At 39.8% G+C, this 18,299-nt stretch overlaps 1 protein-coding gene across 2 annotated transcripts in view; it reads right to left on the bottom strand.

Annotated features, from left to right (window-relative positions):
• Positions 1-8,253: 8,253 nt before the first annotated feature.
• tnr (tenascin R (restrictin, janusin)) overlaps positions 8,254-18,299 on the bottom strand; it is a 66,514-nt gene continuing 56,468 nt past the window's right edge. For both annotated transcript variants that reach the window (XM_031854433.1, XM_031854434.1), the window contains exons 26-28: positions 15,171-15,332; positions 14,545-14,708; positions 8,254-12,500 (exon numbers count right to left, since the gene is read on the bottom strand). In XM_031854433.1, the coding sequence (XP_031710293.1) occupies positions 12,381-12,500; positions 14,545-14,708; positions 15,171-15,332 (446 nt within the window). In that variant the 3' untranslated portion in view covers positions 8,254-12,380. The remainder of the gene's footprint in view (positions 12,501-14,544; positions 14,709-15,170; positions 15,333-18,299) is intronic.

Below are 18,299 nucleotides of genomic sequence, written 5' to 3'. Positions count from 1 at the left end.
CCTGACTGATAAAAAGAATCGCTTGATAAAACACACGATAACGTTACATTTGTGCATGTAACGCAGCCAAGTTACCTAGCGAGCTGGCAAGCCACGGTAACGGCCATGTTGAGACGAGCGGTATAGTTCACTGAATGGTTTCAGTGGAGGCCTAAAGAAGCGAAGTCCCTCCCCTTCCGGTGTCCCCCATGCGACTTTATTTTGGAAAAAATATGTACAGTAGTCAATGGCAAATGACAAATCTTTGTTTGTTTCATTAACTACACATATGATGTTTGTCAATTCAAAAGATCACTTTGCAAGTCAAGAAATTCACAGTTTGTCGTAGTTCCATTTAGTTGGATTAGACCTTTAGACTTAGATTTGATCTTCTTTTCAACTGTGAGAAGATGTGAGCAGTAATCTGAAAAAGCTGTTGGATCTTACGCAACGATGTGCCTTTTTAGGTCTGACTTTATTTTGTCCTTACATTATAAGGACCCTATTATACTTTCCCTTTCCTGTAAGTATACCTTATGTTCAAATGACCTGCAGTGACCCTCATATGCGTCCCATTTTCTCCATGGAAACCTTACTCTCAATACATACTTCCCTGTGATATAATGGCCCTCCCCACGGTTCATAGAAACCTTATTCTTGGTCGTGCTCACCTATGAGGGAAAGCTTAAACAATATACCCCTTTATCTAACTCTGGTCTGTAGCTGAACTAATTGCAGGAAAGACCAGTGAGCTCACACTGGATCACTGATCATGCAATTATGATAGCAAAAAAAAGTGACTGTGACATTACCAGTAGCATTAAAGAAAGCCTTGTGGGATTACTGGACTGTGCAAAAGGCCATTACAAATCACTACGACCTACTGGTTCTGCCAACACACACTGAAATATGAGTGTGTATGAACCTAACGCGGTGTACTCTGTAACGTCTTGAATGTGAGCGCTAATGAAAAGTGACTAAAGGGTTGCTGGAGTGCAGTCTGACAAGTGTCCAGAAATAGTCTGCTAATAAAACCAGTTCCCCCTGCGGGCGAGCCTTAGCTGTGATTCAGCGCTGTAAAATGTTTGGGGCCCGGTGCTGTCTAAACAGGCAGAGAGCAAGAACATGGCAAAGACATGATTAGTCTATATAAGGAATTGCCTTTTGCTCTCAAGAAAAGCCATCGTTGAAGAGCTCTTGGTTGGTGCGTAAACCTTTTACAAAAAGCTTTTACAAGGGCACCTAATTGCACATTCCAGCTATGAAGTCAGTCTGAGCTATTTTAACATCTAACTATGCAATAGTTGTCGAATGAAACCGGCTGTATTCTGGGAATAGACGTTATTAAACATGTTTCTCTTGGTTTGTGATCAACAGAACTTTGGTTCTATTCTGCTAAATAAACAAATAAAGGCGACGCATTATGTTTTGCAGTGAAGAAGTTATTTTCCTTAGTGCTTAAATTGAATCAATGGGGAATTTCTAAATTCCTCTTTTCTTCCCAGTACTTCCAAATACAGAGGAGGCTAAATGACACACTGTGGGAACAAAAAGTCACTCAAACTATAGTCAGCATTTTGGAAATTGAGTTTCGAGGCAACTAGAGGACAAAAAAATGGATGACTCATAAAGAAACAGCTGGTTTCTGAGTTCCAACAAGACACAGACATTTGATTGTGAAAGTGATAGTTTGACATTTTGGGAATTGCACTTACTCACATAGATGGATGGATGGATGGATGGATAGATAGATAGATAATGTCTCTGAGTTATCTAAACAGGGAATGGACAGTTGACTGTTAAGGCACATTAATGCTACATAATAATTGCTGTGTCATTATCTTTTACAGACAGACTGACTGGTGTTTCCTACAACCAGAAATATGTCTGATACTCTTGCGAGACAGACAGTGGAATGACCTTATGGGATAGCCAAGAACAAACGCACACTTCACTGTTTTATTCATTTTTTGTGAGTTTTTAAGTAAAATGACAACAGAAATGATTCTGACTGAAGCAGATTCTTAATTTAAATGTGCCGCTACAGGAACATTTTGACACAACAAGCAAGTTCAAATAGAAATGTTCACCCTGCAATGAGGAAAAAGATAAAACTAATTTACTTTTAAAACTCTGCTCAACCTCAATTCATATCAACATGACAGTAATTGAATGTTTTGCAAGCATTAATCTCCTCACCGTGTCACCATATTATCTCAGTATTCAGTCCCCTTTCCCAGCTATATATATATACAGTATGTATGTATGTATGTATGTGTATATACATACATGTCATGCTTATTTTCAGGCTCCTACTTGTATTTTGGTTTTCCTCTAGAGCATGTTTACATGCTTTAATATTCAAAAGACACATTGTTTTTCTTATACGGTCTGTCTGAATATACCTGTAGTCACCCTCTTGTCTGAAGCACTCCATTTCAGCGCCTGTCTCTTTAAGCCCCCCTCCCTGCTCTGAGGAACATAATGGTGGACCTTTGCAAAGGTAGTTTCCAAGCCGAGGGGTTGAGATACTCAGATGGGAGGCGGTATATTCTAATGTACTGCATGTGACATCGGAAGGGGAGTCAAATCTGAATGACTTAATGAATCACACATTTTTGAATCACACAGTTGGTGTTGACTATCATGTTCTTGTGTTTATGCAGATATTAAAAAAAAAAAAAAAAAGTCTAAATATATACTTAGGTGTCCTAAGCCTTCAGGAAGAAATTTCTCAACCCAAACCATGTGACACCATGTGCATAGAACGACCGTGATTACACACAACCACGGCATTTTTTATGAGTTACAGTTCGTGTAACTGGAGTTAAGGTGATGAGATAAACCTTTTCTTTTTTTGTGAAGGTTTATTCCCTTCAAGAATTCAGACTGACATTCCTGACACTCCTTGACTGGTTTATTACATTCTAGCATGATTTCTATTCAGTTACATTCAATTCAAAGCTGTGAATCAATGTGTGTGTGTGTGTGTGTGTGTGTGTGTGTGTGTGTGTGCGCACATGTGTTAGGTTTGTGTGCACTCTCAAATAGATCTTACTTTCTCACAGGAGCCCACACATATAAACACACTCCAGCGCTGTGACCTCTGCAAAGAATCGCTATCCAAAGTCTTGAGCATGTAACATGTGATGCGATAAAGAACAGGCACTCGTCCTGCTCTTCCCTCAGGCCACTGCAGCCCCGAGAGACACTTTCATATGTGTGTCATCTCTCACATCTGAAAGGCTCCTGAGGACTTTTGTGTAGTTCAGCTGATGCAGACGGGGGTTGTTATTGAGGAGCGCTGCTGGCACACTGGAAAAACAAAACTCCATTTCCTATTTGGCCTCAAATCATGAATCGAAAATGTCAGAACATTACGCTAGAGCACATAAATAAGATAACAAATGTGTTCTTATAACTTACCAACTAGGTAGTCTTACTGCACAAGACACACATTCGCTTTCCACAAACACGAGTCAGCTGTAAACTGATTAAAACAGCATGAAGAGTAGTTAGAGACACAAAGCTAAAAGTAATAGATACTTAAACTGTGGAAACGTCTAGTTTCTGCCACAAATGGCAGTTGTACGAATGCAAACTTCACCTAAAAGAAAAAGAGATCAAGCCTCATCAGCAACACCAGCATAGCTGTATATGTTTGTGTAGAGCACAATTCAGTAATGGTCCATAAAAACAAAGAACGGACTCATTAAGCAGTATTAAGGCTTTAGAGGCTCCATCCATGCATTCATAAATTAATTACAAGAGTGCTTTAATGAGCGGTTCGATTGTTACAGTAATAGGCATTTTTCCCTTTATCACTCGTGATCCTCTAATTTGGACGAGCAAAAAAAACAGATTAAGTTGTAGAATGTGATGCTCAACCAGAACATCAAGTCTTAACTCACAATCGACTCTGCTGAGGTTGTGAATAGTTAAATCTTCGTTCCTCTATGATCTATGAGGCCTGCAGGCTCCCCCACTCCAGCTCACGGGGCTTTGAGCATCAATGATTGGCTGGTGAAAATCAAGCTGCTCGCCGGCCAGTTTCCCCAATTAAGCTCCGGTGTTTACAACCCTATCAGAAAGAGACTCTAACTGGGAAATCTGGGCTGCACCTCCCTGGTATTCAGATGACTGCCAGGACCTGTTAACTTTCTGAGTTCAGTGAGATGTAAAGAGACTCTAGGAGCGCATGGAAGGCTGGGGATGGCTCACAACGCCGCTTTTCATCAGCTTCAGCCCGTCACTGGCTCTATTATGGTCAATCCTCTAGAGAGATGTGGAGGCATCAGTGGATAGCTACAGTGAGGAGAAGAGAAAAACAAGTATATTTATGGTGTTCGACTGTGTTTCGCGACACAAATCAACACATTTTCTGTCATCTGTGCAGCATTTTCAATCTTATCATTACTATGTGAGCAGAGGGTAAACATTGAAATTAGATTTTTCAAAGTGAATGTTGTATTTAGCCACGGGACTTGACTGGGCAGAGAGATTGAGCCTTAATGTATCAATGGATAAACTAATTATTTTTCATGAGTTTATAGTTTTGGATGTACCCTAGGTCACAAAGAAGTCATTGTATAATATGTTGAAAAAAGTGTAAAAAAGTCATAGTTATAAAAAGTTATGAAAACGTCATAGTATAACATGTCGAAAAATGTCATTAAAAAAGTCAAAGTATAGTATGTCAAAAAAAAGTCAGTGTGGCACGCCTGTCACGGTTCTGGGTTCTGTTTAGTTGTTTTTTCCGTTTTATTTTGACTTTCCCTGCCTCTTGTGTCCTGTGTTCTCTTCACTTCCTGTCTTTGTATGCCCCCCCCCCACGTGTGATTGTCTGCCCCACCCCTGATTGAATCCTCCGGTGTCTAATCACCTGCACTTCCCCAGTGTATTTAAACCCTGTGTCCCCTGTCAGTGTTGTTTTGTCTGTTGTGCCACCTGGTCTGCTGTGCTCTGTTCTGCCGTGATATGATCCTTCATGCTGTGTTCCCTGTGTTGCTCCTTGTCCTGTGTTTTAACAAGTATGTTTCCCTCATGTTTGTTTTTTGACCTCAAGGTGCCACTGAGACAGAACCAGCACATTCTGATGTAGCGTTTCAAAATCTCATTCGTGAGCTAACTTCAAATCACATTCATGATTTCACAAATTTCACAAATTTCTATTTATTACTCACAAAATGATAAATTATATTGTAAAATGAAACAAACTTGAATAACTAAATTTGAGTTCAGGCTACAAGTGAAACAAAGGGAGGACAGTGTAAATGTCTGTCATGTAAGAACTACAAACAGCCTTTTCTGCAGCAGACTGTGGCAGCGAAAACACAAATGAACCAGACAGTATAATCATGTTGTGTCTTTTCATTGGTGCATCCTGATACATTTGATCAGTTTTGAATTCAAAGCACTGCTTCCTAGTGAGCTGGTTAAAGGACGAGTTAGGCACAGTGTGCACCTGTGGCTATAGCAGAATGTGGAGTAAATGATAAAAACGTTAAAATAACAGGGAACTGAAGCTACTCGCAGTAGTTTCTGATACTTTCATACTCCCACATGCCTGGAAGAGAACCAAATCAAACTGCGAGCATTGTTTTCGTGACGCAGCTTTTCATGGGAAGTGTTTTGTTTCGATAAAGGCTGAACATGAGCTTATCTCTCTGACCTTTACTACACTACTCGTGCTGTGTTGCTCATTTATTTGTGTCTGACTCTAATATATTCACAAACCTCATGCATGCTCAGTATTTACCAAGTTGCTTCTGCTGACCAGACATTTGAATGGATAATTAATGGATAATTAGAACATGCAGTAATTAAACAATGAATCTCAAAAGTGCTGAATCAAGGTTTTGTGAGTATCTGTTTTTGCGATCAGTTCTGAGGCTGCTATAATGCATGTGTGTGTGGTTGCGCATAGTTTATATGCATGAGTTAAGATGCTCAAATCAATGGTATTTTTAATAATACCATATTGTCATATTATTAGAATTATTCAAGCTTGACTTATACCTGGTAGTCAGCTTAAAACCGGTGCACTCTTTCAACAGTCTCAAATTCATTCAACTTTGTTACATTTGACAACTTCAGCTCAGCCAAACAGACCCCATGACTGACCTGCTCGTCCTTCTAGCTGAGACCACGTGACCAAACACATGAGAGCGGCACAGGTTACCAAACAATGGTTTGTGAGCAAGTTACTTTTATAAGTGGAATCACTACCACATTGCATTGTGGGATATCTATGCCGGCTTCGTGTTGAGTGTTTGCGTACGGTAATATTTCACCGGAAATAGTATGCAGTTCACAAGCTATTGGTTTCATACTAAGGTTTCAGAAATACAAACAAATCTCTCAAACTGTTTTAGTGTCCTCAGCAGCATGTTGTAGCATGGATTTTCATTGTTACTTCCACCATGTTGTCCGATCCGTGACCAGGAAATATTGACTTCTTTTATCCACCCCTCAAATGCTCTTGCTGGAGCATTATCTGAAGGTTTTTGTAGTTGTTAATTTGTGATTGATTCATTTTCCTGTGACCAGTTATGCTAACCATTATACCTGCAGTCTGTCACTATCATGAATTTTAGTTGACAATTAATTGTCATACAAGTAATTGCGATTAACGATGCAATGGTCTACTTCCGTTCATTTTATGCCACACTTTGCAACTTGAGTACTAGACTGCCGATTAGAGGAAACACAAAGCCTGTGTTAACCGTTTTTGTTACAGCCTCCAGACCGTGATGGGCACAGGGGACAATTTGTTTTGTCTCCAGAGCCAGAGTTGATGCTCACTTTGGGGTTAGACGGCACATTCACAACAACTAGGCTACTTTAAAGCTAATGTCTTCTCTGCTCCAATCGCAGACACCTGCCTCTTCTGAGCGGAGCTCTCACTTAATCACACATTCGCTAAGCTTGTATATGCACTGAGCTATTCCTAAAAGGACCCACGGTACTCTATTAACATATTGTTTTCATCGAAATGTTTCATGTGAATTGTCTAATTAGAGAAGCTGGATGGAAGCGACAGCTCCATCTTAACTTTCCCCAGAGCTGTCAAACACCCCGCCGCACCTGTATGAGCAGAAACACAGTAATCTGTCCAACAGCAGATCGAGACAGCCAAGCTCTCTTTATCCATATTTTGTTTTCCCTGACGTCGGAACCTTGTGCTCAGGTATACACTTTACCTACCCTGCGGATGAAAACAAACCTAATACACTTTTTTTTATTGCTGCCACATTTGTAAACTTATTAAATTCCTTCGATTGTGGAATCTAATGCTGTTCCAAACTAAACACACTTCCTTCACTGCTACTCAGCCAATAGATGTTATTCATATACGTAATTACAATTTTAAAAGCACCTTTTCGAAGATGAAAATGTAAACGTTTGTAGAATGAATATTTAACCGGTATGTTGTCTTCAGAAGTGTTTCCATGTCCATGCAGGTCTGCTTTGTCTCTGTGTGAAAGCATAAATTAGAGGACCTGGAGCCACACTGGCAGGCACACCTTTATGACTGCACTCTCACTCTTCACTTGTAACTGCTGCCGGCCTTACTTCAATTTTTAATGGCTTCCAATTAGAGGTGAAGAAACTTTGAAAAGTTTATGACATGGAGTCAGTTGGCTCTAGGTACTTCATTATTTCATAGGAGTAAAAAGGGGAAGTAGTTGCAGTAAGATTTCTTTTATATAAAACTTTACTCTAAAAGTGAAAAAAATGAACTCTTCATGCAAAGATGTTGTACGTGGATGTTGAAGGCTTTCATCAACAGTTCACCAAAAATTGCACGTATAACATCATTTTGTTTTTACAGAGAAGCAGTACAGAGCACCCTGACAGAAAACACTACAAACTGGCCTGGGATGTACACGGCCAAGGGCAAGAGGGCTCTACAGCGGGAGATTTAAACCACCCAGGACATCATTGGTACCCATCTATCGAACATCAGTGATATTGATGACAAGAGGTGCCTGCGAAGAACCCAAAGGACATTATAAGATGTAACCCACCCCAGCAACAGCCTGTTCACCCTGCTGCCATCTGACAAGATATGCAGAACTAAAAGCTGCCGTACAACCAGACTGCAGAGCACGGCCTTTCCTATTTCCTATTTTTTCTGTGCATTTCTTTTATGTAGAAAAATGTTACTATAAAATGCATTTTGTTGCACAACCCTGTTTTACAATTAGAATAAATCCCCATGTAACCTTTTATGTAATTAACACACTAAAATATAAAAAAAGAAACACCAAATCAGACGATTTGAATATTTTATTAATATGTAGAAAATGTAATAAAAAAGGAACTATATAGTACATGTTTAAGTCAAACTAGAGCTAAATTTGACAGTAATATCCAAGATTATCCAACAATAAATCCTTAGTTTCAGCATAATGAGCTTCTCAAACAGTCGAGATTTTGTCAACATTTATATTTCATGGCAAGATTTCAAATCAATGCAGTTTCAGTGTCTGGCTTGTATAAGAGATATTACCATACAGGGCGGTCGTATCAGTTCATTCAACATGTAAAAGTAAACCCATGAAACAAAGCATTTTCAGTTTGATATCATAGAGGACCATGTGTCATTAATTACTGTATTTTTACCACAATGATGCATCAGTCAGTGTAATTGAAAAAATAAGACGAACAAGTTTCCTGTAAGGAGCTCAGCAGAAATAAATAGTAATACAGTGTGAGTGTATTCTAGTGACGGACGGAGTTTTAATTTAAAAAGATTTAGGAGATTCTCTTTTCATCCCTCCCAAAAGATTTAAAATAAGACTTTGGTAGCTTGCCATAAGGAAAACAAACTACTTGATTTATGTTAATGACCCTGGCATCATAATACCAAATCACAAGTCAGGCTCTTTTAACATTGTCATATCAAACATGTTATTACCATGTTATTACCATGACAAGATGGGCAGGATTTGTTGTCCTGAAAGTTTTTTCTTTTTCAAACAAATGGAAAAAGAATAAAAAATATCCACAGTAATGCAACTTGAAACAAACAATTTGTTTTTGTGGTTTTCACATTGAAACTTAAGCTGATGAATGAGTAAAGGAACAAATTATAATAAGAGCATCTTATAGTTTGCCATGAGAGAAATCTCTTACAATACAAACAACATTCTGTTTCTTTTCTGCAAAGCTTCGTGACCTTTGACCATCGTACAAAGATGCACCGAGGCAAACTTCATCTAAATAGTTAATGAAATAAGTACTTGGAGAATTCCCTATTCTACTATAAATCACTGTGGGAGGTGGATCGCATGAGAGGCTCTGAAACAGTCACTTTGACGGTGAACCATGAATCAGACCTGGGAAAGGTCACATGTTGAAACCGTTTTCTTATAGATTATATTTTAACTTTTGCCCATGTGGGCAATTTCACTGTTTGCACAAGAGCTTAGAGTCCTGATGAATCTATACCATCTACATCTTCTACCGTACAAACTATCTCAAGACAACCGCTTACCCAGATCAGCAAAGAAATATGTCACAAACACATTCTTATGACATTTGTTATTTACTATCAGACTCTTGATTGCAATTTAGTCAACATGCGGTGGGCTCCATTCATCTTTAACATAACAATGGTTAAAAGTACAGCGGTTAAAAGGGAAATGTTTCAGAAGGCCATCTGAATTAGTTTGCATCTAAAGGGGGAACACATTAAAAGTCACATTATCTTCAGCTCTATATCTACGTGAGTATATTAGTAGTTTATAGAGGGGAAAGTCACCAAAAAACAAATGAAAAATATACACAGGACACAAGCCAGATGTTCTGGTTTGCTTCAATAAGAGAACTGAAACGAAGAAACAGACGAAGGCTACTTAAGAATGAGATTTCCAGCTGTTAATATTTGGATTATTGAACATATATCTGAGAACAATTGTCTCTTGCAGCGATGGTGACATTGATTGTATTGGACAACACATGTTCGTTATTGATAGTATGTAGCCAGAGAGGAGATTTTTTACAAGTTATGTGTTTTAGTCTTCAAACATTTTCCAGAAAAACAGCAGTCAACTAAACGCACCGAAGGCTTTGTGTGACAATGTGAACACTGAAGGGAACAAAATGCTCGGTGGGTCTGCTGCAGATTACGCCCACCCTACTAGAAGAAGACATTCTCTGCCACACTTGCTGATCGTGTTGTTTCACTGGGGAGCTTAAATAGCGAAGTAACTTAGAAGAAGGGCACAGAAGGAGAAACTTGGCTCCACTCCACTCTCTGTTATCCTTTGTTAAGTTCATTTGAGCTGTAGCAGTGGGAGAGAGGCCAGGCTAAAATCTATGCACTATGCCCCCCCTGACTTTCTTTTGCATAGAAGGCAGTGTTCACATTGCATAAAATGCCGAGGGACATGAATACCATAAAAGTCCCTTAAAAGTGAGAATCTATTAATACAGGAAGAAGCTGCTTCAGTGGCTTTGGTGACAAAACAAACTGGCATCTTTCCAAACAGCAGAGTCTTTATTATGCAGATCTTTGGTCACAGCTGCGGTACGCAAGGAATTTTAGGCATCATTGGGAAAGAATTCCACAATAACCTTTAACATAGTGTCTGAGAGGAAACTAGCCTTCTGCACCTCCTCCCGAATCCAGCCCATAAGGGCACACTTTGACCAACCACAGGTCTCAGGTTTCAGATAGAGGTTGTATCCTATTGGCTGTTCTACAAATGCAGATGTGTGGCTGCACCGCCCTCCGGTGAAAGCCTGATTCAAAAGCGGGATATCCTGCAGCAAAAGGTGCTCTTCAAACATTGGCAACAACCTACACTACAAAGCAACCCCCCAAGAAAAGGAAGACGGACTTTTCAAAAAGAGAGACAGTATTAGGGGAAGCGTTTTAGAGATGGAGAGAAAACATTGTGAATAGCTTCACGGCTACTGTAGCTACGGTTAGCAGAACGCTTAACTAGTAACATTGTCTCTCCCATCCCTGAAATGCTTTGCTGATATTGTCGCTTTCTAATGCCTTGAATCACAGTAAAATCATCTCAAAGGGCTTTACAGGCCCAAAAGATTGCAAAGAAAACAGGACCGGAATTCTTATAGAGTTGCCGCTATTCAACGGTTTAGGACAAAGAGGGGAGAGCTGCAGGGTGAGGGTGGTATCTTCCATCTTTCAGAAAACTCCCTTCCTTGGGGGTACTACTTGAATTACAATATGCTGAAAGGTTATCATGGAAGTTTGTTTTTACCAGTGATGCTCAAATGAAATTCCTCAGCTTCAAATGTTCCATCCATCTGCACCATCTCTGCAAGCAATCACAGCATCGACGACAGATATTAAAGTCGAGGAAACAATATCTAAATGCCCACGAACGCCTAAATAAATAATTGAATTGAGTGAACAAGAATAGCTTTGCTGTGTTCCCACTTGTAGTGCAAATTCTCTCAGTGTGGCTACCAATAATAATAGAGTTTAATATTAAATATTCATTCTGCTTTAATAATTAACACAAAGGGTACTGTATTCAACAGCAACACAGACGGAGAGAAATAAAACAAACAAATCGATGGTAATGAAACTGTTGCTGGTGCGCTGCTTGGTGAATGAGAATTCTGGATGTTCAGTTTAGTTTTTATTTATATTATTTTTTATCTCTAATGTCCAGTATTTGTCATCATGTTTTAGGATTACATTAACTTAATATAGGCTCAAACACCAATGCATCAAATCATGTTAAATAGATGATTCCTTTTGTCACAATATCAGCTATAAAAATATATATATATCTTACAGTTAAGGGTTTTAAGGGCATTTACAGTATATTTTTCGTTGAAAGTGGGTTTGTTTTCAAAATGGTTAAAATAATGTTAGCTCTCGCAGTCGTGAGCACATGTCCTCGCATCCTAGGGAAAGGCAAGTCACAGACTAAAAGAAAAGAAAAAGCTTCTTGGTTTGCCTTTCCTTTTTTTTTTTTTTTCTTTCTTTTTTTTTTTTACAGCAAATGGAACCATTGTCATTCAAAGTATTTCATAAATTACATACAGTGTCCTCTATCATCTGGGTAGAAGTACAGCAGGGGCAGACAGCTAAAGCCGGGCTGGAGCAGTGATAAACAGAGTTCGGACATTGTTTCGCCCTCTCTCATATTTCATGACCACATCAATGGTTAGAACAGTTCCTGCGTATTGGTAGTACATTAATAATGATGAGTTTTGCTTCTTTTTTTTTAATAACTACATATTAATAAAATATTAGTAGCTTTTTGTCATAACCCCACTTTTTTTTCTTTGCAGCCACACTAAAAGGCATGAAAGAGCACATCGGTGGTGCACACAGACAGCAGAAACATCAGTAAACATCGTCCGAACTCCATTTATCCATGACTCTGGGCTGGGTGGAGGTGGTTTGTTTATACAGGGGCAGACCGCCTCCTCTTGCTGCTGATGCTACGGAAGTTGAATGGCCTCATCTTCATCTCCACAAAAGGAATAGAGAATTCGTGGCCTTTCCAGTGGTACCAGTTGATACCCTGTAAGAGTGAAAAGTGTGGTTTTAGAAGCTGCTTGAACCAACAGGGTCACTTAAAGCAAGGCAAGGGCAGAAAAGACAGAAAATGTGAAAGAGACTGAAGATAGAAATGTTATATATTCAGTAAAGCGTATTTTAATTTCAACCGAGGGAAGCCGCTAAAAGCAGGAGGGCAAACATCCTGACTTAAGAGCTAGCACAATCATGAATTTAGTGTAATTATTGTCTCACTCCATCCTTTCTAATCCCCGTCGCTACCAAAATCTTCCCATTTGCAGCTTTACGCCAAGAGGCTATTTCTCTCCGCGAGTCATTATGCCTGTCCATCTCTGCTCCCACCTGGTCTCATTTCATGTCATCAAACGACAAAGAAGACGGTACAGAGAGCACAGAGAGCGAAGCGGCGAAGCTCCGAAGCCTCTGCAGTTCAGCCTAATCACAGCTCCGCACAACGCCTCGCTTTCTTTGTAGAGCCATTACGGCATGGGAGAGAGGCTGGGAGAGAGGCTGGGAGAGAGGCTGCATCACACACTCGTCAAAAGGACCGGACAAGCACTCACTCCCACCTCACACGTAGTGAGCAAAACAAACACCTGTCAGTGTGAGAATGGGATACCAGGATTATTTTTAATCAAACACAAGTGCATGTTGTTTCATATCTTGGCTCTGGCCTTTTCCTTCCACACGTTTCTGTAATTGGAATATGAACCCAGTGGTATGAGTGTTTGGATAAGAGTGTCATTCCCAACAGATGATAGAGGTGCTTTTTATCAGTCAAGACTGAGGTGCATCACCTCTCCAGGTTTGATTAAAATTGATAAAGTGGTGCAGCACTACCGGCCCTTTTCTTTTACCTTTCATTACAGCTTCTCCAACAGGCAAATCAGTGTAAGCATGGAGATGGATGTAGCCTTTCAAATCAGAATGTTTTAACCTTTAATCACACTGCCATAATTGAGCCAGTTTATGTGAATTTTTGTAAATGCCAAAATGCCACCCTGTTCAAGTTCACTGAGTAAAAAGGGTTCACCCAAATAAATGGTGTTTGAGGTTTTGAGACAACATCCGCGTTTCCTGCTGACTCACCAAAAACCATGGACGTAAATTTGTCGTTGAAAAATTGCATTGAAAAAAATGTAAATCAATGTGTCTTTCCAAAAACAGCGTCAACGTTACTTTGAATAATCCTCAGAAATGTGTGCCAGCAATTTTCATTGGACCTACTTTCTACCAATGAAGTAGTTCCTCCGAACACTTCAGCGTGAGGCGACATGGCCACACAGCTTTTGGAAAGACACATTGCTGTTGAATTTTGGGAATTTTTCAATCATGTGAACGCCACAGATTAATTACACCCTCACTGAAATTTAAGATACCAATATCTCACAACCTTGACAAATTGAAGCAAAAATATCTGCCGGGCCAGGAGGCTGACGGGCATAAATAAACCGCTGCCCCTATTGACTCTCTGCCCACTCTCTGTGCCTTGTTTACAGTGTAAGCATAAAACAAAGGTCTTAAAGACTGACTTTGACACAGGCACGTTCTTTGAGACCTGGCGATAACGTTTAGGTCCCAGATTCAGGACCACAATGAGTAGGAGTGGTCTTTTGTAATTTGGAAAAACAAACTTTTTATGCCGGCGACGGCCGGAGGTGTTATATTTTTGGCTAGTCTGTCCGTCCCCTGAACGCAATATCTCCAGAACTCGAGGAGGGAATTTCTTCAAATTTGGCAAAAATGTCCTCTTGAACTCAAGGTTGAACTGATTAGATTTCGGTGGTCAAATGTCAAAGGTCAAGCTCACTGTGACCTCACATCTACATTTTAATGAACTTAATATCTCAGGAACGCCTGGAGAGAATTTCATTCCATCTGATACAAACTTCCACTCAAGGAATTATACATATTCGACGGACATGAATGGAAACTGCTACTTGACTGGTTGGCGGAGGCATTCAACCGCGAGGTTATTTTAGTTTCTAGCTAGCACTATTTTATTTGTCACATTCACTCTTTGATCAACTTTTATATAGACGACTGACCTGACTGTGTCTGGACTCTCCGTATTTGCCGTTGAGGTTTGCCCGGTGGCAGTTCTTGTACCACCACGCTCCTTTGTAAGACGAGGCACAGTTAGTGACAGCGATGTCGTTATCTCTGTCTTTTGTGGAGAAGGGCCGGCCCTGGTGGTAGCTCAGAGAGTCACCTGAAATCAGAGGAGAGACAGATGCAGAACCTTAAACATCAGCATATGCCGGGACACATTTACATATGGCCGCGGTGAATAACGGCGTGATGGGGCGGACATAAACGGCCAGGCAGGGAATGGGACAGACATGGGAGGGAGGGAGAGGAAATACGTCCCGCTACAGGCTCTTTAGGCAGAGAACATTATAATTACAAACATGAGGGGATGACAGGTAATTCTGGCATATGGTCCTGTTGACAGACTGAGAGGACAAAATTGGAAATGTGGAGAAGCGCTGAGGCGGGTTTCAGACATCAGGGAGAAGATGGAGGGGAAGGGACAGCAAACAGTTTTCTATATTAAATCATATAGTGTAGTATTTATTGTAAATCATCCACGAAGCCAAGTAAAATACAAAACAATGATGTATGTTAACTTAAAAAACACCTTGTATTCAATGTAATGTATTTCACCACGTACCAGCGGTGCCATTGTACTCTCCTATCCTGAGCTTGTAGAGATTTCTTGCATCTCCGATGGAGAATTTGTCGTAGTTGGCGTAGACCGACTCTTGTCCGTCCTTCATATCAATTCTCAGCTCATAACGGCCCTGAGCAGCAATCCTCTGGATGTTGTCTAGACCTGTGGAGACACAACACACACATTATATTGCATTGTAGTCGATAACCAAAAGATATTAGTATAATAAATATGATATGGAAGACATTACACTCATATTGTGATTGACGAAAACTCCACTTCAACTTCAACTTTACCAATCACACATTTTGCTCAAAGGGCTTTACGATCTTCACAGCATTTAACACTTTCTATCCTTTGACCCTTGATTCAGATGAGGACAAACTCTAGACTATATAAAGTAAATAAAATACAAAAATGTGTAAGAACATTGACAGGAGTAGACGTAAAAACTTTACAAAAAGAATGTATTTCTGTGACTTAAAAGACATTCTAGCACCTGTACGTACACATAGACAGCTTTGCAGGTGCAGCTTTGCAGGTTAAAGGTTTGGATCCCGATAAGCACTATGTCGGACGTCTTTGTCAGCTAGTTGTATGGATGAGTATGACTGAAATTGTGGAGAGCAGTGGACACTGTCACCACCAGCCCTTCTGCAAATGCCACATCTTGCTGAGATAGGGGGCTTTGCTCTCTATCTCCGAGGCAGCAGATGTGAGGCTCGTTTGAACACCGGCGGGAGATAAGACCCCACACCGACCTGAGAGATTGGAACTGCCTTCACTCTCAGAATACAACAAGCACCCGTTTGGAAAGGAGTCTCTTTCCCTGCTTAACCTCCATCAGAAGCATCCCATGTACGAAAAGCCTAAACTGAACTACAAGTCTGCTGTAGTATACGTCAATGGAAAACAGATAAAAATCTACGTAACAACCCAAAGGCACTTAATGTGACAGGGGAAAAGCAATCGTTGTAATAAAATAGTATTTAACACTCAGTCATCTCTAATTACCGTTGTATAATATCACTGTATTACCAGCAATTAATCCTGCACCCATCATTTTTTTTACTTTCAGTTTTATGGGGTCGGACTGCTCTATTCCAAACTGCAGCGATTAAAAATGCATTTTTGACACACTATTGCACTCTAGTACTATTAAACTACCAATATTACCATCTAGTCACATTTTATTACCAGCCTTTCTCTCTCACTTACACAGAAGCAAGGGGGGGAGGGGGGGGGGGGGGGGAGAAGCAAAGAAAGTATGGGATTATGATCACATATTCACACACAGACTCCCTGGTTTCTCTCTCTTATTACATCATCAAACTGACATTGTGCTCAGCATGAAAACTGGCTGAGGTCAGTGAGCAGGGAGAATAGATTGCCCTTGAGCAGCACTAAAAATGGCCGTTTCCAAACTATAACACATAATAATGAAAGCTTAATTTCCATATTCTTTACTGCTGACCAGTCAAGTGCCTCTTCCTTTCAGTTTGAGTGGATTTAATGTCGATGTTTATGGTTCCATACTCTCCAATATATTACCGTTATGTGTGTGGAGGCAGCGATTAGCTAAATGTTCACTCTAATGGTTCTCCACGGGCTATGAACTAATCTGTAGAAAGAAGAGTGAAGGACAAATGGTCTCAAACTGCAGTCACCATCTGCAGTTTCTCTCAGGAAGACACATTTTAAGGACACTTCTTACACTGTAAATGCTTACATTGGAGAGCAAATACAGTGTGGTCACAGGACGAAACACAAAAAAACTGTACAAAGCGACACAGAAGTGTTTAATACACAGCCATCGGAAGTGCAGAGACATTCAAAACAGTGGTAGTATTTTAGAAAAAGTAACAACATATCCTAAATGTTTAGGGGTGTTATAACACAGACATGTCTGTGGATCATACATTTATTTTATTGTGCATGCCAGTATTCTGAAAGTTAGTTATTGTAGTTTGACCGCTTAACAGCACAGCAGTTGAAGTCCATGAGAGCAACTAAAGGTTGGTAATCTTGAGAAACTAGCAAGAGTCCGCTTAGAGTAGATATACAAACTACATCTTGATCTTTTATTTTGAAGTCACATTTGTCTTTGGAACTGTAGTCTTTATTATGAGGTAAACATAATTATTCACACAATTAATATCTAAGTTTTCTCTGAAACACATTTTGCAGCTATTAGTTATTTTAATTAACTGTCATCCCTTTTATCTATCATTTAATATTCATTCATTTATTTGTATCTATTATTGACAGACTGACTAAAACTGCCAATCACGTTCACTGAAAGGTTGCTTTTAATTTGAAGAAAGTTCTTACACGATCTTACTGTAATGCCTGGTGTATATATGTACCGCAAAACATTGTTGGGAGTAGACTGTAGAGAATGTCTTTTTCCAAGTGAAGGCTGGATTGACTGTAGTGTTCTGCACAGGGTGTGTTGTGGTGATGGAACAGATTCGTGGTACTGCTATCTTTAGCAACAATGGTTTTGAGACATATTTTGCAGAGGATTGTAGTCTCTTCCACATCTGCTCTCCTGAAAACAAACCACCTCCAGATGACAGACCTGCTGTTCTTTTTAGAATTAATTCTTTTGTGTTTGGCTCCTCTCTGGGACCGTTTGAATTGACGTGAACTCTGGACAATGATTTAAGTAAAACTGATGGATGTGGTGTCTGTCTGTGTGTGTCTATGAGAGGGAGAGTTGGTCTCCTGCATGTGAACATGGCCTGCTTTTAAAAAGCATAAAGAAATTACTGAAATGCGCAAGGAATATTTCCATATAATGATATGGTAATCTACCATATTGCACATAAAATGTAGATAACAATATCGGATAAATTCGATACATCACCCACTCCTACTTACAACTCCAGAACTTGCTTGACAATCATGTTTTTAAGTTTTCTTCAGTAACAAAGTAATCCAGTGATGACTGTCTGTATATCCATCGACGTGACTCAAACAGGAACTGCTAACAGCTTCTTTGGCATACCTTTAATGGTGCCTATTTCCCAAAATGTACGCAAATACAAGCTAAAACAACGGGGCGTAGAATAATAAGAGTGAGTAAACTTTTTCCAGGGTCCATTATCAGTATTCTTTGACAGCACT

This window comes from Anarrhichthys ocellatus, unplaced genomic scaffold, assembly GCF_004355925.1.
Source record: "Anarrhichthys ocellatus isolate YVR2014 unplaced genomic scaffold, GSC_Weel_1.0 scaffold15, whole genome shotgun sequence".
Taxonomy (NCBI): Eukaryota; Metazoa; Chordata; class Actinopteri; order Perciformes; family Anarhichadidae; genus Anarrhichthys; species Anarrhichthys ocellatus.
The sequence above is the reverse complement of the archived record's forward strand: the minus strand, read 5'-3'. Positions and strand labels throughout refer to the sequence as shown.